The sequence below is a fragment of the Pseudophryne corroboree genome, chromosome 8 (genome assembly GCF_028390025.1).
Source record: "Pseudophryne corroboree isolate aPseCor3 chromosome 8, aPseCor3.hap2, whole genome shotgun sequence".
Taxonomy (NCBI): Eukaryota; Metazoa; Chordata; class Amphibia; order Anura; family Myobatrachidae; genus Pseudophryne; species Pseudophryne corroboree.
In genome coordinates this window covers 68,489,167-68,514,590 of record NC_086451.1, presented here as the reverse complement: position 1 = coordinate 68,514,590, position 25,424 = coordinate 68,489,167, and the positions used below count along the sequence as shown (strand labels likewise).

Genomic DNA, 25,424 nt, shown 5'->3' with positions numbered 1-25,424 from the left:
CATACAGTACATAGTATGTGACACACTGACACTACACTTACCATTTGTGCCGTGTTAGTGTTGAGCTTCAGCCCTCAATTTCTTGCAGTCAGACTAGCCTCCTGTCTGGGAAGAGTGTGGGGTTGTCTGTGCTCCGATTGGCTGAGTGACTGAGTGATGTGTCACTCTGCCAATCGGAGCACAGCAGACACTGCTGGGGAGTTCCTGCACCGAGCAGGAATCTCCTCAGCGTTACATTAGCAGGCCAGTCCACTGTACACAGCACAGCAGCAGCTGCTGAAGTAGTGACTGCTGTATACAGCTTCACCCTGACAGTCATCAGCCGACCCTGCCTTGGCCACGCCCCCCGATGATAGTGGGCGGGGTTACAGAGCAGGGAACTGGGAGCTCACTGGTGATTTATCCAACTGTGCGCAGTCCGAGTCTGAGGTTAGCAGACGATCGTGGGGGCGGGGATTCGGACGGGGTGGGAGGGGGTCAGGATAATGTCAGGTGTATTCGGGGGAGAAACGGCAGTTACAGATAGGCCTTTGGGTTGGGGTCGTGTGGGCCTATTTACAATGGGGGGCCTGGAGCTGCAGCTCCATCCGCCCCATTGTTAATCCGGCCCTGAGAAGGAGAAAGTGAAAAAGAAAAATGTCAGGTTTGCCATTCACCATTTTGTCTATACAAAATTTCCCTTCACCAGTATTCCCATTCTCCACCCTTTGTGCATGACAAGGCACACTGCAGTAATACAAGTGTCATCGTGCTGTTGAGATATACTGGGTTTGAGCAGAACTCTGAAGGACCTAGGCATGTGGAGTTTGAACTGTACTTGGGTCCATGTATTGTACCACCCTGTGTGAACGCAAAAGATGAAGAGGAAACTCTAGAGAAACAGAATAGAGGTTGGTGACAGATGAGTTTGTAGAGGTGGAGAAGATTTTATACAAATTTTGACAACTGGATTGGGCACTACGGGGAAGTGATTCTCTACTTGGTCTACTCCCCTTAAAAAAAATGTCTGTGTTTATCGTATCGCTATTGGGACTATCCCAGCCACCAATCCAGTGTCCTGTCCATCCTAAGTTCCTAGGGAACCCGGTATCTGTGAGATAATTTCCTCTACCTGTGATGGACATGCATCTAGAACAGTAGAATGCGACATTAACCTTTGAGGGGTGTCTAGTATATCTTGTACTTCTTGAGCATGGTTCTCAGGTATATCTAAGAAGACACCCTCAGGAGTACAATATATGACACACCGTATTTACACAATAAGTCTCTGCCGAGTAGATTAGTCGGAGCCAATGCAGCCAGCAGAAAAGAATGTTTGGTTTGCAAGGGTCCTATCGTAATCTCTGCAGGTCTACTCAAAGGGTATTGTTGCACCATTCCTGTTACTCCCATTGCCCGAATCTGTGTTTTCTATATGGCTCGTGATTCCTTACTATATGTCCCTTGGTCTATGTGTTTAATAATGTGGCTTATGTTTTCTGTCTAGGGGGTCTATATTGACTATGTGTCCTACTACTCCTACTATCTCTGGCAAAATGCCCTTCCTTCCTACAAGTGTAACATATTATTGACCATTAGGGATCTGGGGTTTGGACTGATGGGTTTTTCCTGTATGTGCTAGTATACTTACCGTCCTCAACCTCTCCACCTGTTGTTCTCTGCGCCTAGCACTATTCTTGTGATGTTCAATAGCACACTATCTAAGATTAGCTACTGTGACCCCTTTCCAATTTTGCAAAGAAGTCTGCACCCTGAACCTCAATGCCTTATTGAGCCCGTCCATTTGCACAGAGACAGCCACCTCCGATTTGACGAATTAGTGTTTACCAGTGATCTTATCCAGATGGAGAGTTTTCTATTACTGCAAAAGACAAAAAAAAAAAAAGTTTAACAAGCTTCTAGGTCATGCGAAGTATTCATTCAATCCTTCTCATCCCATATTAAGGGTCTGTACATGGTCCAACAAACATTTCCGAGCTCATCTTGACTAGGGGCATTACTAGGAATGAATACTTCTTATATGGTAACTGAAAGAAATACCCGGGGGTTACCTTGTCTCCGTCCGCTTTCCTACTGGCAAATAGTAATGTGCGGATAGATTTTTATCCATTTCTGACGTTACTTTCTTGATTTTTTTGTTTTATTTTTGGTTTTTACTATATATGTACACGAATGATACCATACTAACCTGTTCCACTGGTCTCAGCCACTTCCCCCACAGGCTACTGCTCTTCTTTTACCGGTTGGATACTCCTCTGGGTACATGAGAAATGGCTGAAAACAATCAGGTCACCTTCTCCTCCTAAATAAAACTTCAACATTCATTAGTACATATATAGGTTACAGTCATATTTTTCATATTTTTATTATTTTCTATAGTTTGTATGCTGGCCATAACTGTTTCCACATCTACATATGGCGGTGTACTTGCATTCTCTTTTTTTCTTCCTACTTGTTTATTGTTGCTACAAATTCAAACAGTTATTATATTTCCATTCTTGTCTTATATGACTTTGGTTAGACATACCACCTGCAATACCTTAGGATCAAACTCACCAACCCCTCTTGCTGCCACAGGTTTAAACAATTTGTATGTCTGACCCTTTGTTTTCTGGATTTTATCGGACATATCCTTATCCTTAAGTTCTGCAGTACCTCTGGTTCAAAGCTGCCCACCTTAGGGAATGGTACCCTATCTCTGTCAGTCATACGTACCCACTCATTGCATAAAACTTACGTTTGTGAACCATATTTTTCACACATGATAAACCTTGCTGACCCTTTCGGCCGCAATTCTTCTGCCTTCTGCCTACCATATGTCCCTTAGTTGAGCAACTGGCTCCCATAATTTGTGGGTCTTGCCTTCTCGGCTATTCCCACAAATACCAAAATACTCAATATAAGGCGACGGTGAAAGTTCTCTGAGCGCTTCCACCCACTCTCGCCTACGTTGGCCGGTACTACCATACACTGTCGATAGCGAAGGCGATGTACCCAATTTAGGGCTCCTATCAGACCTTACAGCACCGTAATTTCTTTCGGTGGAAGTTCTGTTGGAATATTTTCCTGAGAGAGGTAGCGAAAAAATTCCTTTTCAGTATCTTTCAACTGGAATTGTTTGTAGGGTGAAAAACAGAGAAATTAGATAATTATCCTTCACCATTTCCAGTGAAGCCCACCAGGGAGATTTCCCGACGTTATCAAAGAAAAACCCCTTTGTCTATACAATCATGTCTGCGTATGCTTTTCCACAGCGCATATGACACAATGGTATCACGTTGTGCTGTGTAAAACACACGGACATGCGATGCAATAACACAGCCTAAAGATACTAGTTATCTATATGCCCTACGATTGCTGTAGACCACTTAGCCTAGACCACTCCAGACCACTTAGTTGTATGGGATCACTAAGACCACTAAGACCACTTAGTTCTATTCACACAAGGTAGCAAACCCTATGCCACCGGGCCTCTACTAACCCAGTGTTACCACTCCAGCCACTTAGACCACTTAGTTCCTGGGTTCAGCTCCACTCACTCCGCTTTCACTCACTCAAATATGCTTTGTTTTTCTGTACAGAAAATTTTCACTTGTTCTGATTGGAAGCTTTACCCCCAGAGGCAATACAGTTTAAACAAAAGTTTTATACTAATCTGCTTTAGAAACCGGGTAGTTTTGTGCTATTGTAGCATGGCTACTATCCCACTTTAATTGAACAAATATCGTGTGGTTTTATTATGCGCACACAACCCTACACAAGCTTGCGTAATCACGCAACCGTGCGTACCCCTATGCCACATGTGCGGCCTTGCGCCACGTGCACATTTTTTATGCTGTCCTCATGTTCCGTACCACGTGTACCAATGTGCGTACGCAATTCAACAAACCACACAGTCTCTATAAATGTGAGCAATACTAACAATAATCGCTCACTTAACACAACACCCAGTTTTTTCTTAACAACCATGCCAGAACTGCGTTTGTGTGTATAATTACTCCCTTAAATACTGTTATTTCAAATTTACCTATATAGCAACAAATGTATCCGATTTCACACAGATCTATAATGACTGCAATAATCTATAATTTAAATGATATGATTCAGATTGGATAGCTATCTTGCAGAACATACACTGATATAAATATACACATAATTATAATAATATTATATATATGTACCATTCACTGGTCTTCTATGAGACACCTTACCTCTTATTTGCATATCAAAGCTATTTGCTTTTCACTGCTAAAAAAAAGCAGTTACACAGGTTAATTTGCATTTCAATGGCTATCCTCCCTAGTAAGCAGATTCTACAAGTCTTGGAAGGGAAAAAAAACAAAAAACAAAACCCTTTCTTTCCTTTTTCTATCTGTGTGCAACCCCCCACTTGATGTAAAGTAATTATGCACAGACACGAAGGAAAGAAAAAAAAACTTATCTCACCATTTACTCTCACTAGGCCCAACTGAAACTATTTGTAATTGACTATGGCATGGGTTAAATAAATGCATTGGTAACTCATAAATGGTGCTTGATGTTACAAAGGAAACTGATTGTTCTGAGCAGACTGAAAATCAGCTATTTAGAAAGGGACCTTCCTAAAATGGCCACTGCTCCTCCCCCTTCCACATCCATGAGGTTTACACAAGATGGTGGACAGGCCATGTGGTTAGTCCAAAATGGAGGACAGACCATGCGGCTTCCTTTGTCACAAAGAAATCACACATTATACAAGCACCAGAAGTTATTTTAGGCCTGAGTTTAAAAAAAAAAACGATATCAAAGCTATGCAGCAACTTTTAAATGTACTTTTAAATCTACTTAACAGATAAACAATCCAATCTGAATCAAACACAATATGACTTATTTGAACTTTGTTTTGCAACAATAAAAATACATTTTAGCATCTTAAATATTATGAGAAACACATTGTCCTTTGAATTTTCATATCATTGGCTTACCGATAACACAACAGAACACACGGATTTGATTTTCTCAGCTTCACGATGCGTCCACCACAAGCTGATCGACCACAGCGTCGCGTTTATAATGTACAGTGCATCATTAAGACCATGATATCCCATAAGAGCCCTCATCTGTAACTACCAAATTGTTTCCTTACAAATATTTAAAATGCGCGCTCTAATATATGTTGTAAACGCCTGCACCTCTTATTACCATGTGCCATGAATGTGCGCTATACATAGCAAAACACTGCATCCCATAAGAGAAAACAATACACCCACACATTATCTGAGTTCCAAAGCTCATTGATGTATATATTTGTTATTAAAAGGATATGGATTCAATATATTACAATGTACAGTATACCTATAGTTACATGGTTACAACTCATACAGGAAGCAGTTAATACATACAGTTACATACAGTTACAGGCCAGCATACCATACCATTCCCTCTTATATCGCTCTCTCTCAGCAAATAAATACAGGAACTGGTCTAGAAGCAACTCCATCATCGTCTGGTACAAAACAGCAACTGAGAACTGTGTGTCTCTGCAATGTGTTATCTAGTTTTGGAGGAGGGAACTTTCTCATTCATGATGAGTCACTAGTCTATTTGTATATGCTAAACAGGTTCAGCTTTGAAGACATCAAAAGGGGCTGGCCTGAGCTTCCTGTCCACCATCCTAATAAGAGTGATTTTAGCTTTCATACATTTAATCATAACTCCTTGTTGCAATGTCCTACAACTTAATAACAAGTATCAAATTAATCTACACATTAATCTGGTTGCTTTAATTGTAAATATGACAGGTGTATCTTACTTCGTTCAAATAATACACATACATGACATTACTTCATTATATATAATTTTAAATCATCATGATGTCTGGCGCTTGATATTATTATAATTATGTACTGTATGAAATAGGTGTCGAATCCATCTCTGTGGAATGTCCGTGTAAATGTGTGTGTTACCATATATTGCTGTGCTCGCTGCGCGTATTTGCAAGTATAGCGACTTATAATATGTGTAGTTTGTATGTTCTTTTTATGTAATATTTTTGACTTCGACAACCTCCATTGTCTTCAGCGGTTGGGACCCCAGTTACATGCCGGACAGAGAATAGATCAATACTTTTCAAAAGTAAGTATCAACTTAATCCATAACCTCCTGAAATATACATACAGACAGGCGCTCAGAGCTGTGTTTAACATTTAGGTCTCACGAGGGATATGCCTAGAGCTGTAGAAATGTCTTTATGTAGTTTTTTTTACAATTTTGTTCCACTTAGTTTTGATAGTTGACTATTAGCGCAGGGTGGTGTTTCATGTGCATATTTATTAGTGCAGGGTGGTGTTTGATGTTCATATTTATTAGCGCAGGGTGGTGTTTCATGTGCATATTTATTAGTGCAGGGTGGTGTTTGATGTTCATATTTATTAGCGCAGGGTGGTGTTTCATGTGCATATTTATTAGTGCAGGGTGGTGTTTCATGTGCATATTTATTAGTCCAGGATGGTGTTTCATGTGCATATTTATTAGTGCAGGGTGGTGTTTCATGTGCATATTTATTAGTGCAGGGTGGTGTTTCATGTGCATATTTATTAGTGCAGGGTGGTGTTTCATGTGCATATTTATTAGTCCAGGATGGTGTTTCATGTGCATATTTATTAGTGCAGGGTGGTGTTTCATGTGCATATTTATTAGTGCAGGGTGGTGTTTCATGTGCATATATATGCTCAGTGACCTGAGGCAGGTGCTTAGCACTGTGATTGGCTGGACAGAACATACCCCAACGTACATACTGTACATACACTGCTTGCTTCCACATAATCACTGCATGGACACAGAAATATGACTGTAATATGTGCTGGGGATGTCAGCAAGATTTGTGATAACACTCTCCATGCTCACTCCCTATCTGCTGTCAACCCCGCAGGCTGTGTTGCTATTCATCTTTTTGTGACTTTTTTTTACCGGATTTTGTGCTGTCGGGGGCTTGGTCTGCAGAGAAACTCCCTGTTAGCACAATATTTGTAACTACTATCATTCCTTGCTTCTTTGACAGCTTGTCCCACCCAGTGAGCTATCCCCCCCATCCCTAGGTTCTGATCCCCCCCCCTCCCTCTCTGGGAGGTGTGTGTGGGGGGGATATAATGGTGGAGGAATGAATAGAGAATATTATTTTGGCAGCAGTAGGTGGATTGTTATTTAACACACCTTCTCTGTCTCTTTCACACACACCCCCACCCCATATCTATCACACCCCTCCAAACATTTAAGGTAACATTTATACAGAGCCCACACTTCAGCAGGGTTCTACGCATCTGCGAGGTATGAAGGCAGGACCTACCTGTGCCCAGGTAACCTGGAGTTCCATCTTTCTCCAGTCAGTCACTGGCACTAAAGAACAGATTTATGTCTCCTGAGCAGAAGACAAGGTACCAACAAATTTTGTGCTGCCGCAGCCTACCTTCTGCAGTGATAATCGGCTTCGCCAGTGACAGACAGGTGGCATAATTACACGATAGGGCTGGCAGAGGAGCTCTTTACAGAGTTTGAAGGCGCTAAATAAAGGAGGCATCAGGGGAGGGAATCTTATATCATACACCAGCTGCATTGTCTGGTGCTGGAAGACACAGCAGCAGCTCTGTGTCCATGCCTCCGTGTGTTCATCCCTATCTCCCCTCTGTTCCTACCTGGCACATGCAATTTGCTTTTTTTTTTTCCTGCAGGTAGAATGATTTCAACGACCGATGCTGCAGGAAAGTCTCACACAGGCTGACAAGCGGGGAAAAGCCTGGCTGATAACAGCATGAGACTGAAGCTGAGCTGGCTGGACCTGTGTCACACTGTGCTTTGCATTGGGTTGATGCTTTGCGGAGAAGGGTAAGCAAATATCATTGAAAAAGCAGCTGTCTAATATGGGGAGGGGGTTACCTCAGGCGAGATTGAAAAGTTAGACATTAGGAAGCATGGAGGAAGGCGAAAGGAATTCAGGAAGAGATTGTTATCAATAAAATGAAGATAATTTATATCTGAGTTCATTTCCACCACAGAGGGTAAGAACTGTGCATTTAATGCTTGGCACCTGCATCAAACGACTGTGCATTACAATAAATCCTTAATGATGAGCGACTATACTGTAGATACAAGTGAGGGAACCACACTGCAAAGTGTTAACCGTCTAATAAGCTGGTTCATGTGGGTACTCGGAAAATCATTATTTGGTTGCAAAACTTTTTTTTTTTTAAATGTACGAAATACCCAGAATTTTTAGGGCATTTGTCAGACAGTGAGTATATTGTCAGATTGAGCTGGCACCGATACAGTATACAGTATGCATCTAGCAGCCTGTGGTGTTTATACCTCTAGCAGACACTGTCAGGGTGTGTCAGTATCTGTGCTTGCCCACAATGAGGGGTGTTTTTGTGACAAAATACCACCTGACACATCCCCCGGTGAGCAGCCAAACAAACACACCTGTTCCTACAGCAACGGCGAAAAAACGATTTTCCTGCCAGAAACCTGCACACTTGTATTTTTCATTCCTCCTGGCTTTGTATGTGTGTGTGTGTGTGTGTGTGTGTGACTGTGTGTGTGTGTACACGAGTGTGTGGTACAGAGCAGATTGTTCTCAAAGAATGCACTAGTCTGGCAGCTGTAGTCCTCTCCTCCTGGCACAACTGGTGCCCCCCCCCCCACCCTCCCCTGTCCATCACTCCCCTCCTCTGCAGGTTCTGTATTCTGCTGGGTGGAAGTGTCTACAGGGTGCCCCAGGGTGATCTCCCTGAACCATGGATGTACAAATGTAATCTCAGTGATGTGTCACAGAACCTGCGTCTTCCAGCAGTGTGCGGCGATGTACATTGTGTTACATTGACAAGGGGGAGAAGCTGGATGTTAAAACAAAAACAACAAAAAAGCAGAAGATAAAAGAAAAATCTTCATTTAATTAATTGAAAGAACTTTCAGCAGATTTTTTGCCTGTTCCTGGCAGTTTATTCTTCCCAATAAGTGTTAAGGAGTCGTAACAGTAATAGTAATGTATTTAAAGCAGAATGTGCACTTGATTTAAGTCTGAGTAAATAAATGATAGAATATTGACCTGACAAAGCTACGTAAAACCATAGTATTAGTTGTAAACTATCCAGAGCTGCATTAAGAGCAACATGCAGGGGCGTAACCAGAACTTTGGGGGCCCATAGCAACATATTGAAGGGGCCCTTGTCCAATGCTTCTAGAGAGACACCTCTCTGCATTAGTTATCAATTTTTATGCACCAAAATAGTGCCCTGGTTCATTTTCTTAACCATAATAGTGCCCTAGTTAATATTATGCCCCATGGTGGTGCCCTAGTTTACATAATGTCAGACTCTGCGGCTACCCCCAATTCACATTATGACATACAGTGTCCCCAGTTCATATTATGCCACATTAAAGTGCCTCCTGATCATACTTTGCCACATTAGAGTGCCCACCAGTTCAAATAATGCCACGACAGTGCCCCAGTTTATATTATGCCACACTATAGTGTCTCCATTTCATATTGTGCTACTTTAGAGTGCCCCAGTTCTTATTATGTAACATTATAGTGCTCTGCACATTACAATGAGCAAATCAGATTATGACACATTACAGTGCCCCCAGTTCATATTGTGCCACATTACAGTTGCCTCCAGTACAAATGATGCCACATTATAATGCCCCCTTATCATTAATGGTATCCCTTGCATCCACTATATAGTTACGCCCATGGCCACATGGACCTGTTGCTGAAAATGTTCAAGGGCCTATACTGATAAGGGGAGGAGATGTGAACAGTGCAGTGTGGGTGTGGCCAGGGCTATATGTCCCAATGTGTCTCCCTCTCTCTCTCTGGGCATATTCATCATGAAAAAAATTTGCAATCAGAATATTTTGGTTTTCAATTCTCATTGTATACTCTCACAATTTTTTCATGATTGATCATGCCCCCATGAGAAAATGATCACGTCCGAAAAGCGTTTTGAGAAGTCAGTTTTTCGTAAAGTGATAACTTTTCCCCTCTGAAGCCGCAGTATGAAACTACCCCTTCCCCCCTTTGTTGTATGTGTTCAGCTGCATCACCACCACCATCACCACCACCACCTTTTTCCAACTGTCCAGCATGCCCCCTCCCTGCCGGCACCTGTGTCTCCTGGCTACGACCATATCCCCCCTTATTTGCGGCTTCCTGCTGCGGCTGCCGCAGCAGCAGCAGTCTTTATAACAGAGTAAATTTGAGGTGCTTAGCATAATTTGGGGCAAAAATTTGGACCCACCAACCGTGACCAGATGACCTCATCTCGTGGGTAATAAGGAGCAACAGCTATGTGTTGAGAGTGTTACATAGGTGAGAGGTAATAATTAGCATGTTAAAAAGTATTAGATTGGTAAAAATAAATAAATAAAAGAACTATGTGCTAAAAAAGAGCTACATTAAATGTTACAATATGATGCCCAAAATAACTCATCAGTAAAACTGACAAATTGTATAAATTTGAAGAGAGAAAAAAGACCTGCACCAGATTATTATTTATAAGCAATAATCTTACACAAAAAAAAATATTTCTTGATTTGCCACTGCTAAATTACTTTTTTTTTTTTCCTCTGAGTAAGTTGTGTAAATGTATTCAGGACTTACCATTCATAGTGCCTGTTTCCAATATTCAGTCTGTAAATGCCAGCGATCCCTGCTAATTAAAAACACCCTTGGGCAGCAGGGAGGGGTGCCAATCCAAGCCGAAGGAGTCTCTGTTTTCAAGTGTACACATGTACACAATATAGAATATGTGGATAGGGGAGCTTGGACTGCAACCTGATTATAAATTTAATGAGAGGTAATACCATGCTGATACTTGTAGTTCCACACAGAAAAAAATAAAATGCAGGTGCACACTAAATACTAAGCACTGCTAGTCACAATACATATAATAAACTGTGCAATATAGCATAGTAACACAGAGTAAATATAAGGTGCTTAGCATAATTTTGGTCAAATATATGGGCCCACCAACTGTGAACGGGTGACCTCATCTGGTAGGTCCCTAGAACTAAGGTACAAGTCCAGGGCATGGGAACCCACAGGCCAGCACAAGCCACACTAGTGAGAGGCTTAAGTGTTAAAAAGTGTTACATTAGTAAGGGTGTGTACACACGGTGAGATCCTTGCTATGCTAGATTTTCACTTGCGATTTCCCTTGAACTCCCTGGAGCCCAGATAGCACAGATTTTGACTAACTTTTCTTGAGATATGGACTATGTGTGCTTACGATTTTGGCTTATGTGAGATGTCATCATGGGCAGATTGGGAACAAAAAGCGACCCTGGAAAAATTTGTACTAGTGGCCCCACATAGGCAGCACCAGAGGTGTAAGGTCTAGACATGGGCCATGGCAGCAGCACCCTCCCCCCAAGACTTTCCAGATAGTGGGCATGTCCAGCATCAAGGGGGAAGTTAAAAAGAAAATTAAATATTATGAGCACATTATATGATACACCTTCAGAATTTAGGAAACTATATCATTCTTTAGAAAGATATTTTCTTGCTTATTACACCAACCGTATCCCAATCACTATTCACTCAATCAGGGCCGTAACTAGGTGTGTGCAGATGGTGCCTTGCCCACAGCGCAACTGCACTGAAGGCGCACCATCGGCAGCATCCCCGCACGTACGGCCGTTGTATGTAATGCTGTCCACTGGCGCCTGTGTTCAGCCGCCGCCTCTACAAGGGACTGGAGCGGTGGCGCAGGCGCCAAGTGTTACATGCCGCCGGGTGGTAATTCCGCCTGTCAGCCCCGCCGCCATCTCTGACAAGGAGAGGGAGCGGGAGCGCTGGGTCAGGCGCCTGCTGCCGCATATGAACCGCTGCGAGGGAGACTCGGCACCTCAGCGCTGTAGGAGGCTCATGAGCGCCTGGACTTTGTGTGAGTGCCTGCTGCTGCTCCTCGATGCCGCATAACAGTAACAGGTGGACGGGGAACAGACACACTCACACATGCACACCACACACCACAAACACACACACCTCTCTCTGCTGCCTCATGTGTTAAAAGGGTTTTATATATATATATATATATATATATAGATAGATATATAGATATGTGTGTATATATATATATATATATATATGTATATGTATATGTATAGATAGATATATACACTGCTCAAAAAAATAAAGGGAACACTAAAATAACACATCATAGATCTGAATGAATTAAATATTCTTAATAAATACTTTGTTCTTTACATAGTTGAATGTGCTGACAACAAAATCACACAAAAATTATCAATGGAAATTAAATTTATTAACCCATGGAGGTCTGGATTTGGAGTCACCCTCAAAATTAAAGTGGAAAAACACACTACAGGCTGATCCAACATTGATGTAATGTCCTTAAAACAAGTCAAAATGAGGCTCAGTAGTGTCTGTGGCCTCCTCATGCCTGTATAACCTCCCTACAATGCCTGGGCATGCTTCTGATGAGGTGGCGGATGGTCTCTTGAGGGATCTCCTCCCAGACCTGGACTAAAGCATCCGCTAACTCCTGGACAGTCTGTGGTGCAACGTGGCATTGGTGGATGGAGCGAGACATGATGTCCCAGATGTGCTCAATTGGATTCAGGTCTGGGGAACGGGCGGGCCAGTCCATAGCATCAATGCCTTCGTCTTGCAGGAACTGCTGACACACTCCAGCCACATGAGATCTAGCATTGTCTTGCATTAGGAGGAACCCAGGGCCAACCGCACCAGCATATGGTCTCACAAGGGGTCTGAGGATCTCATCTCGGTACCTAATGGCAGTCAGGCTACCTCTAGCGAGCACATGGAGGGCTGTGCGGCCCCCCAAAGAAATGTCACCCCACACCATTACTGACCCACTGCCAAACCGGTCATGCTGGAGGATGTTGCAGGCAGCAGAACGTTCTCCTTGGCATCTCCAGACTCTGTCACGTCTGTCACATGTGCTCAGTGAGAACCTGCTTTCATTTGTGAACAGCACAGGGCGCCAGTGGCGAATTTGCCAATCTTGGTGTTCTCTGGAAAATGCCAAACGTCCTGCACGGTGTTGGGCTGTAAGCACAACCCCCACCTGTGGGCGTCGGACCCTCATACCACCCTCATGGAGTCTGTTTCTGATTGTTTGAGAATACACATGCACATTTGTGGATTGCTGGAGCTCATTTTGCAGGGCTCTGGCAGTGCTCCTCCTGTTCCTCCTTGCACAAAGGCGGAGGTAGCGGTCCTGCTGCTGGGTTGTTGCCCTCCTACGGCCTCCTCCACGTCTCCTGATGTACTGGCCTGTCTCCTGGTAGCGCCTCCATGCTCTGGACACTACGCTGACAGACACAGCAAACCTTCTTGCCACAGCTCGCATTGATGTGCCATCCTGGATGAGCTGCACTACCTGAGCCACTTGTGTGGGTTGTAGGGAGGTCATACAGGCACGTGGAGGCCACACACACTACTGAGCCTCATTTTGACTTGTTTTAATGACATTACATCAAAGTTGGATCAGCCTGTAGTGTGTCTTTCCACTTTAATTTTGAGGGTGACTCCAAATCCAGACCTCCATGGGTTAATACATTTGATTTCCATTGATAATTTTTGTGTGATTTTGTTGTCAGCACATTCAACTATGTAAAGAACAAAGTATTTAATAAGAATATTTCATTCATTCAGATCTAGGATGTGTTATTTTAGTGTTCCCTTTATTTTTTTGAGCAGTGTACATGTGTATAGATAGATAGATATTTATATATATATATATATATATATATAGATAGATAGATAGATAGATAGATAGATAGATAGATAGATAGATAGATAGATAGATAGATAGATAGATAGATTAGATAGATAGATAGATAGATAGATAGATAGATAGATAGATTGATTGATTGATTGATATATAGATAGATATATGTATAGACAGATAGATAGATAGATAGATAGATAGATAGATAGACAGACAGACAGACAGACAGACAGACAGACAGACAGACAGATAGATAGATAGATAGATAGACGTATAGACAAATAGATAGATATATGTATAGACAGATAGATATATGTATAGATAGATATATGTATAGATAGATAGATATATGTATAGATAGATATATGTATAGATAGATAGATATATGTATAGATAGATAGATATATGTATAGACAGATAGATATATGTATAGATAGATATATGTATAGATAGATAGATATATGTATAGATAGATATATGTATATATATATATATATATATATATATATCTATCGTAATGTGTAAAAAGGGGGACTGTCTGCCGTAATGTGTAAAAAGGGGGACTGGCTGCCGTAATGTGTAAAAAGGGGACGCTGTCTGCTGTAATGTGTAAAAAGGGGGGCGCTGTCTGCCGTAATGTGTAAAAAGGGGGACGCTGTCTGCCGTAATGTGTAAAAAGGGGGACGCTGTCTGCCGTAATGTGTAAAAAGGGGGACGCTGTCTGCCCTAAATGTGTAAAAAGGGGACTCTGTCTGCTGTAAATGTGTTAAAAGGGGGACGCTGTCTGCCGTAATGTGTAAAAAGGGGACGCTGGCTGGCGTAATGTGTAAAAAGGGGGACTCTGTCTGCCGTAATGTGTAAAAGGGGCACTACTTGGTGTAGTGGCGCTACTGTGCAGCGTAATTTAAATAATGGAGACTACTGTGCACCGAAATATGAATTGGTATTATTTTGTGGCTACGCCTCTTCCCCATGAAGCCACGCCCATGGCACGCACTGCCCCTATCTTACATAGGGTGGGTGGGGGGCGCCAATGCCGTTTCTTGCACACAGCGCTAAAATGCCTAGTTACGGAACTGCACTCAATCTTATATGTCAGCCAAGCAGGCAGACAGAGCATACACTAGATCATCTGCAATCACAGGCTAAGTGGCAATGTAATTTTCATATATGCAAATTATTGAGCATCTTATTCATTATGTCTATAAAAAGGACCACATGTCCTCAAACAAAACAGGCCCCACGGGTGCGCCGGCCCACCGGGAATCTTCCCTGTAAACCCTATGGCCAATCCGCCCCTGGATTTCATTGACATGTGAGATGAACTAAATAGTACACCGATCTAGCAAGGATTGACTTGCCTGCACAGTCTATCTTTTCTTGCGATGCCGACCTTGCAGGACCGCGCATCGGGATTGAATCGGGATCGCAAGGTGACTTTCACCTTGCGATCTGCACTAACTTGTCTTGTGATTTTGACTATATAGTCAAAATCGAAAGAAAATATCTCACCGTGTGTACACACCCTAAGAAGTTTCATCCACCCCATTTTTATTCTGACCTTGAAAACATCAAATAGCAATATCTTTTGTTGACTGTTGTTATAACAAAAATAAATTTGTCTCATTTGTTTTTGCTTCTTTTACTCAAGGTACATTTGTCTTTACAAACAGCTAGAATTCATCTAAGTGTGCCTCCTCCCTCTATAATGCATACAATATCACTGAAAGGAGGGAGGGTCTTGCAGCAATGCTGAGATGAGAATAACATAATAAAAGGGCTAATAACTTTAACCTGAAACATTTCTGAAATAAAATGGGAATTACCTTAAAGGCTGCTATCATTTAGGGTTGATGGACTTATCACGTGCCCAGTTCCTGTATTTTTGTACACCCATTCATACCTCCCAACTATCCCGATTTTCGCAGGACAGTCCCGGATTTTTGGAACTGTCCCACCCACGGGCCGCAGTGTCCCGCGGTGGTGGTGTGGTGGGGGGCAGTTGGGAGTTATTTGCTGCTCTGCGGTGAATAGATGCTGTGCGCATGGAGATGGAGGCACAGGGGGCATGCCAGTAGCTCACAGAGCGCTGGTCATGCCTTCAGTAACGACAAATGGGGGCATGACTCGCGATCGCGGCCGCGATGCCACGCCCCCTTTTCAGACGCTTCAGAATATTAGAATTTTGTTTATTTTTTTATTCCTAAACATAATAGCTTGGCAGGTCTGTTTAAGGTTATCCTGTAGTCTCCCTGTTTTGTAAATGTCTTCCCTCCATTATTTTCCGGCGGTACCCTGTTCTAAAATGCACCCATCGCCTTCACAGTGGTGGCAGACATTTTGTAGACAAAAACCAAAATGCCTGAGAATGCTATTAGTCATTACACTAGGAGCCAATGACATCCTTGATGCACAGTGATGTCATCGGTGACATCACTAGTTTCTAATTAATGAATAGGCTGCATTCTTATGAATGTTGGTTCGGCTCCCAGAAAGGCTCCATTTGGTGTATTCAGGTGACATGCAGCACCCAGACTTGATGCCATATTATAGGTGGCAGTTGGGAATTCCAACAATGTAAATAGTTCTAGAGTGGCAAAATGACTGGAATGAAAAAGCACACATTAAATTGAATAGTGAGAATTAATACTTGTGTTTTGACAGGATGATACAAAATAACTGCTCCTTAGGCACACACCTTGGCTCAGGTGCCCCACATAGACATGACTGTTATACCACGGCATGTCCCAGACACGTTCTACCAGACAGAAAGGCAAATCAATCTTAATTAAACAAGTAAATGCATGGTAGATGGGTGAGGCTAGTCAGTCTCATTGCGGCACAAATACGTGATAAATGTGGTGACCTGTAAACGCTGCTCTTTATACAGTAGGTGTGAGATTCTTATAGGTGTGAGGTTCTTATACGTGTGAGGTTCTTATAGGTGAGGTTGGCCACAAAAGCTTATTGTCATCAACTCACTCAGATGACAAGAGACAATTGAAAGTTCAGAAAATGTATCCCTTCAAACTGTCGTCTATATGATCTTGAATTTTAATACGCTCAGCAAGTGTTCACATTCTGTATGTTGTGTAAGTTACATCTACTAAATATGATGATGTAAAGTGCAATAAGAATATATTATAATAGATGCAGTATCTGTACAGCATGTAATAGACTTATATTATGGTCATGTTCTGTGGTCAAGTCATATTGGGGGTGTAGTGTTCCATGTCTGTGTAGAGTGTAATAGAATTATATTTATTTATTTATTATTTATTAGCAGTTTCTTATATAGCGCAGCATATTCCGTTGCGCTTTACAATTAGAACAATAGTAATAGAACAAAACTGGGTAAAAACAGACAGACATAGAGGTAGGAAGGCCATGCGTGCAAGCTTACAATCTATAGAATTGTATTACGATCATGTCCAGTCAGTGGCCAGGTCATGTTGGGGGTGTAGCGTCCTATGTATGTATAGAGTGTAATAGAATTGTATTATGGTCATGGCCAGTGGTCAGGTCATGTTGGGGGTGTAGCGTCCTATGTCTGTATAGGGTGTAATAGAATTGTATTATAGTCCTGTCCAGTGATCAGGTCATGTTGGGGGTGTAGTGTCCTATGTCTGTATAGTGTTTAATAGAATTGCAGTATGGTCATGTCCAGTGGTCAGGTCATGTTGGGGGTATAGAGTCCTATGTCTGTATAGTGTGTAATAGAATTGTAGTATGGTCCTGTCCAGTGGTCAGGTCATGTTGGGGGTGTAGTGTCCTATGTCTGTATAGTGTGTAATAGAATTGTAGTATGGTCCTGTCCAGTGGTCAGGTCATGTTGGGGGTGTAGTGTCCTATGTCTGTATAGCGTGTAATAGAATTGTATTGTCTGTATAGTGTGTAATAGAATTGTAGTATGGTCCTGTCCAGTGGTCAGGTCATGTTGGGGGTGTAGTGTCCTATGTCTGTATAGGGTGTAATAGAATTGTATTATGGTCCTGTCCAGTGATCAGGTCATGTTGGGGGTGTAGTGTCCTATGTCTGTATAGGGTGTAATAGAAATGTATTATGGTCATGTCCAGTGGTCAGGTCATGTTGGGGGTGTAGAGTCCTATGTCTGTATAGTGTGTAATAGAATTGTAGTATGGTCATGTCCAGTGGTCAGGTCATGTTGGGGGTGTGGTGTCCTATGTCTGTAAAGGGTGTAATAGAAATGTATTATGGTCATGTCCAGTGGTCAGGTCATGTTGGGGGTGTAGTGTCCTATGTCTGTATAGCGTGTAATAGAATTGTATTGTCTGTATAGTGTGTAATAGAATTGTAGTATGGTCCTGTCCAGTGGTCAGGTCATGTTGGGGGTGTAGTGTCCTATGTCTGTATAGTGTGTAATAGAATTGTAGTATGGTACTGTCCAGTGGTCAGGTCATGTTGGGGGTGTAGTGTCCTATGTCTGTAAAGGGTGTAATAGAAATGTATTATGGTCATGTCCAGTGGTCAGGTCATGTTGGGGGTGTAGTGTCCTATGTCTGTATAGCGTGTAATAGAATTGTATTGTCTGTATAGTGTGTAATAGAATTGTAGTATGGTCCTGTCCAGTGGTCAGGTCATGCTGGGGGTGTAGTGTCCTATGTCTGTATAGTGTGTAATAGAATTGTATTATGGTCATGTGCAGTGATCAGGTCATGTTGGGGGTGTAGTGTCCTATGTCTGTATAGTGTGTAATAGAATTGCATTATGGTCCTGTCCAGTGATCAGGTAATGTTGGGGGTGTAGTGTCCTATGTGTGTATAGGGTGTAATAGAATTGTATTATGGTCCTGTCCAGTGATCAGGTCATGTTGGGGGTATAGTGCCCTATGTCTGTATAGTGTGTAATAGCATTGTAGTATGGTCCTGTCCAGTGGTCAGGTCATGTTGGGGGTATAGTGTCCTATGTGTGTATAGGGTGTCATAGAATTGTATTATGGTCATGTCCACTGCTCAGGTCATGTTGGGGGTGTAGTATCCTATGTCTGTATAGTGTGTAATAGAGTTGTAGTATGGTCCTGTCCAGTGGTCAGGTCATGTTGGGGGTGTAGTGTCCTATGTCTGTATAGGGTGTAATAGAATTGTATTGTCTGTATAGCGTGTAATAGAATTGTATTGTCTGTATAGCGTGTAATAGAATTGTATTGTCTGTATAGTGTGTAATAGAAATGTATTATGGTCCTGTCCAGTGGTCAGGTCATGTTGGGGGTGTAATGTCCTATGTCTGTATAGGGTGTAATAGAATTGTATCATGGTCCTGTCCAATGATCAGGTCATGTTGGCGGTGTAGAGTCCTATGTCTGTATAGGGTGTAATAGAATTGTATTATGGTCCTGTCCAATGATCAGGTCATGTTGGCGGTGTAGAGTCCTATGTCTGTATAGGGTGTAATAGAAATGTATTATGGTCCTGTCCAATGATCAGGTCATGTTGGCGGTGTAGAGTCCTATGTCTGTATAGGGTGTAATAGAATTGTATTATGGTCCTGTCCAGTGGTCAGGTCATGTTGGCGGTGTAGAGTCCTATGTCTGTATAGGGTGTAATAGAATTGTATTATGGTCCTGTCCAGTGGTCAGGTCATGTTGGGGGTGTAGTATCCTATGTCTGTATAGGGTGTAATAGATGTATTATGTTCATGTCCAGTGATCAGGTCATGTTGGGGGTGTAGTGTCCTATGTCTGTATAGAGTGTAACAGAAATGTATTATGGTCCTGTCCAGTGATCAGGTCATGTTGGGGGTATAGTGCCCTATGTGTGTATAGGGTGTAATAGAATTGTATTATGGTCATGTCCAAAGGTCAGGACATGGCGGGTGGTGTAGTGTCCCATGTCTGTATAAGGTGTAATAGAATTGTATTATGGTCATGTCCAATGGTTAGGACACAGTGGGTAGCAGTTGTATCATATTTCTGTACAGCAGGGGTGGGGAACCTTTTTTCTACCGAGGGCCATGTGGATATTTATAAAATCCTTCGGGGGCCATACAAAAATTCTCAACTTAAAAAATTACCCTGCCCCCCAGTAGGTCTGCCCCTTATAGGCACTGTGTGTGCGCGCCGGAGGCGCGCACCCAAAAAATGGGTGTGGCCAGTTAAAATGGGACGTGATACACATATGCCCCCAATAGTGCAGTGCCAGATCCACAATTGCCCCCACAGTGCCAGGTATACAAATGCCCCCACAGTGCCAGGTATACAAATGCCCCTCACAGTGCCAGGTATACAAATGCCCCTCACAGTGCCAGGTATACAGATGCCCCCACAGTGCCAGGTATACAAATGCCCCCACAGTGCCAGGTATACAAATGCCCCTCACAGTGCCAGGTATACAGATGCCCCCACAGTGCCAGGTATACAGATGCCCCCACAGTGCCAGGTATACAAATGCCCCCCACAGTGCCAGGTATACAAATGCCCCTCACAGTGCCAGGTATACAAATGTCCCCACAGTGCCAGGTATACAGATTGCCCCACAGTGCCAGGTATACAGATGCCCCCGCAGTGCCAGGTATACAGATTGCCCCTCACAGTGCCAGGTATACAGATGCCCCCACAGTGCCAGGTATACAGATGCCCCCCACAGTGCCAGGTATACAGATGCCCCCCACAGTGCCAGGTATACAGATGTCCCCACAGTGCCAGGTATACAGATGCCCCCCACAGTGCCAGGTATACAATAGCCCCTCACAGTGCCAGGTATACAGATGTCCCCACAGTGCCAGGTATACAGATGCCCCCGCAGTGCCAGGTATACAGATGCCCCCCACAGTGGCAGGTATACAAAAGCCCCTCACAGTGCCAGGTATACAGATGTCCCCACAGTGCCAGGTATAGAGATGCCCCCCTCGTGCCCTCCGTGCTGCTTACCGCTGCTTCTTTCGGCTAGACACGGAGGAGAGCGCGGCTATGTTGGGCGGCGGCGTGCAGGACTTGAAACCAGCCGCCGGTTCGAGAGCCAATCAGAGCTCGCGGACCGGCAGCCGCGGCTCCTGTTTGGCTGCCGGTCCGCGAGCTCTGATTGGCTCACGAACCGGCTGCTGGTTTCAAGTTCTACACGCCGCCGCTCCCACTTGACAGCTGCGCTCTCCTCCTGAGTCCCTGTCCAGACAGCTGAGACACGCTGCCGCCGGACTCAGCGGCGGCGTGTCTCACAGAGAAGCGGGTGGGCCGGAGCAAACGGCTTCGCGTGCCTTATACGGCCCGCGGGCCGGAGGTTCCCCACCCCTGCTGTACAGAGTGTAATATAATTGTATTAGGATAAGGTACAGTGGTCAGGTCATGTTGATTAGATATAATGGGGGCAGATGTATTAACCTGGAGAAGGCATAAGGAAGTGATAAACCAGTGATAAGTGCAAGGTGATAAATGCAGCAGCCAATCAGCCCCTAACTGTTAATTTACATATTGGAGCTGATTGGCTGATTATCACTTCCTTATGCCTTCTCCAGGTTAATACATCTGCCCCGATATGCTATGTCTATATAGTATATAACAATGATACCATGTGATGTGGTCATGTCACTTTTGGATAGGTGCAGAAATCTATGTATATACAGATTATAACAGAATTGCATTATATTAGGGCCAGTGGTCAGATCATGTTGCGTATGTGTAGTGTTCAATGTAGGACACTACATCTACGTGATTCAGCGGTTGTTCGCTAGCTGTTTTCGGTCGCTGTGCAGCGATCAGGCAAAAAAAGTCACTTCTGCGCATGCGTATGCGGCGCAATGCGCACGCGCGACGTACTTTCACAACAGCCGAAGTAGTTTCACACAAGGTCTAGCGACGCTTTTCAGTCACACTGCTCGCCACAGAGTGATTGACATGAAGTGGGCGTTTCCGGGAGGTAACTGACCGTTTTCTGGGAGTGTGTGGAAAAACACAGGCGTGTCCGATACAAACGCAGGCGTGATGGGGGAAACACAGGCGTGGCTGGCCGAACGCAGGGCGTGTTCATGACGTCAAAACAGGAACTAAACAGTCTGAAGTGATCGTAAGCTAGGAGTAGGTCTGGAGCTGCTCAGAAACGGCACAATCTTTTTTTTGTAGCCGCGCTGCGATCCTTTCAGTCGCACTTCTGCTAAGCTAAGATACACTCCCAGAGGGCGGCGGCCTAGCATTTGCACTGCTGCTAAAAGCAGCTAGCGAGCGATCAACTCAGAATGAGGGCCCTAGTGCATATGTTTGAGCAGCTGAGTGTTTTTTTTTTGTACTCGAATAAGACACAGCTGCGATTAATTAGCATTGGTGGACACAGTGAGGATTGATTAGCAATGTGAGTGACAGGCAGTGAGCGTTTGTGGGAGGATTCGGAGTTTAGCTAGAAAAACTCAGACGTGTTCCGACCACGTTGGGGGCATATATGAGCCTGTGACTACATCTTCCTATGCAGTTGTAAAGGCTCCGGGGGCTTACTTGTGACCAGAGCCGGATTAAGGGGGGTCCCGGGGATACGTACCACGGGCCCCCCTTTCTAAAAGGGGCCCCCTTCCACAGAACGGATCGCTTTTACCGATCCGCTCTGTGGTGCTGCTGCGCTCCCGGCTCCCCGCAGCGGCGCTGCATAGCAGAGAGTAGAGGACAGCTGAGCGACGGCTCAGCTGTCCAATAGCGGTTTAACCAGCAGCCTGCGGCTCAGTCATTGGCTGGGCGCGCAGGCTGCAGAGGGGAGGAAGGAAGAAGAACCCGAACCCTGGCAACATGTGGAGCCAGTCCAGCACAGGAAGCCTGGAGCCCTTAATGGAGACTAGAGGCAGAGAGGATCGAGCTCTCGAACTCCTCTGTCTCAGCAGACACTGACAGCAGCCTGAGCAAGTAAGGCTGACTATCTTTCATTGTTTTTTCCCTGCTGCTGAAAATGAAAAAAATGTAGGCTCTGGGTTATATATATATATATATATATATATATATATATATATATAGATAGATATATATATGTGTGTATGAATAGATAGATAGATAGATGATAGATAGATAGATAGATAGATAGAGATATATATATATCTATATATATATATTTAATCTACTTCCTCTTTAGTAAGGGCCCCCCATAGCTTTAATCCGGCTCTGCTTGTGACTGACATATTTTTACAGACCCGCTGCATCCAAATACGCAGTTACGAATGCCCCGTTGAATCAGATCCTAAATTATATAATGACTGTTTCCACTGGTCAGACAATTTATGGTAAGGATAGTATGAATGTCTGTATAGAGTGTGACAGAATTGCGATTTAGTTGCCATTTTCAGTGGTCAGATCATGTCTACGCTGTACAGAATAGAGTGTAATGTATTAAAATCACATAGTTTATATATAGTTTATATATCCAGTGATCAGACCATGTTGGATATTTTAGCGCTGCATGTCTGTATACAGTGTAGTAGAATTGTATTATCATTGGACGCAGTAATTATGTTATATTTGTATAGGTATAGTGTGATATGTCTGTATACAGTTGGACAAGTATAGTGCTCTATCTCTGTAATAGAGGACTGTTGGACTGTTGTCTTTGTTTAATCTTATTGGCTTGAATCAAGATAGTCTTGCAAAACAACTGGTCACATTGTGGTTTATTAATTTGTAGATATTTAAAATTAGTAGACACTATATTATTTGCATTCATGGAAACATAACAAGGGACAGCTGGGATGTATGGGTTAAATTAAAATAAACTAAATCCAGTGTATTCATCATGTTTTTTAAGTATAAGATGTTTTATAAAACATAATCTATTTAGGAGTAGTTGAAGATGATCTGTACAGGAACTAGTCAACCAGTAATCTGCTAATTATTAACAGAAAGAGTAATAGGTTTGATTTTCAAAAGTAGAACTATACGATTCTGGATGATAAAAGTTATAGTTTCATATGCATTCCATCCTGTCTGGCATAGACTCCAGGAGAAAATTACTTCTGTCTTATTGTTGCATTATATCACCTATGTCATGTGGCATGATACTGGAATGGCTACATAATAACATCTCTCGAACGCTGAACAAAGGGGCTCCTTTAGGAGCATATTTATTAAACTTATATTGTGGGAAATCTCCCGGAAACAGCATAATCAAAGTAGAGATGAGCGGGTTCGGTTTCTCTGAATCCGAACCCGCACGAACTTCATGTTTTTTTCACGGGTCCGAGCAGACTCGGATCCTCCCGCCTTGCTCGGTTAACCCGAGCGCGCCCGAACGTCATCATGACGCTGTCGGATTCTCGCGAGACTCGGATTCTATATAAGGAGCCGCGCGTCGCCGCCATTTTCACACGTGCATTGAGATTGATAGGGAGAGGACGTGGCTGGCGTCCTCTCCATTTAGATTAGGGTTGAGAGAGAGAGAGAGAGATTGACCTGAGGCTGTGATACTGTAGAAGAGAGTGCAGAGTTTAGTGACTGACGACCACAGTGACCACCAGACAGTGCAGTTGTTTGTATATATCCGTTCTCTGCCTGAAAAAAACGATACACACAGTGACTCAGTCACATACCATATCTGTGTGCACTGCTCAGCCCAGTGTGCTGCATCAATGTATATATATATCTGACTGTGCTCAGCTCACACAGCTTATAATTGTGGGGGAGACTGGGGAGCACTGCAGTGCCAGTTATAGGTTATAGCAGGAGCCAGGAGTACATAATATTATATTAAAATTAAACAGTGCACACTTTTGCTGCAGGAGTGCCACTGCCAGTGTGACTAGTGACCAGTGACCTGACCACCAGTATATATAATATTAGTAGTATACTATCTCTTTATCAACCAGTCTATATTAGCAGCAGACACAGTACAGTGCGGTAGTTCACGGCTGTGGCTACCTCTGTGTCGGCACTCGGCAGCCCGTCCATAATTGTATATACCACCTAACCGTGGTTTTTTTTTCTTTCTTTATAGTCATACTAGTTACGAGTATACTATCTCTTTATCAACCAGTCTATATTAGCAGCAGACACAGTACAGTGCGGTAGTTCACGGCTGTGGCTACCTCTGTGTCGGCACTCGGCAGCCCGTCCATAATTGTATATACCACCTAACCGTGGTTTTTCTTTCTTTCTTTATACATACATACTAGTTACGAGTATACTATCTCTTTATCAACCAGTCTATATTAGCAGCAGACACAGTACAGTGCGGTAGTTCACGGCTGTGGCTACCTCTGTGTCGGCACTCGGCAGCCCGTCCATAATTGTATATACCACCTAACCGTGGTTTTTTTTTCTTTCTTTATACATACATACTAGTTACGAGTATACTATCTCTTTATCAACCAGTCTATATTAGCAGCAGACACAGTACAGTGCGGTAGTTCACGGCTGTGGCTACCTCTGTGTCGGCACTCGGCAGCCCGTCCATAATTGTATATACCACCTAACCGTGGTTTTTCTTTCTTTCTTTATACATACATACTAGTTACGAGTATACTATCTCTTTATCAACCAGTCTATATATTAGCAGCAGACACAGTACAGTGCGGTAGTTCACGGCTGTGGCTACCTCTGTGTCGGCACTCGGCAGCCCGTCCATAATTGTATATACCACCTAACCGTGTTTTTTTTTTCTTTCTTTATACATACATACTAGTTACGAGTATACTATCTCTTTATCAACCAGTCTATATATTAGCAGCAGACACAGTACAGTGCGGTAGTTCACG

At 43.3% G+C, this 25,424-nt stretch overlaps 1 protein-coding gene across 1 annotated transcript in view; it reads left to right on the top strand.

The window, feature by feature from the left end:
* The first annotated feature begins 7,618 nt into the window (after positions 1–7,618).
* LOC134948543 (protein Wnt-7a-like) overlaps positions 7,619–25,424 on the top strand; it is a 125,836-nt gene continuing 108,030 nt past the window's right edge. Inside the window, exon 1 of the mRNA XM_063936587.1 lies at positions 7,619–7,860. Coding sequence (XP_063792657.1) covers positions 7,787–7,860 — 74 coding nt within the window. The 5' untranslated portion in view covers positions 7,619–7,786. The remainder of the gene's footprint in view (positions 7,861–25,424) is intronic.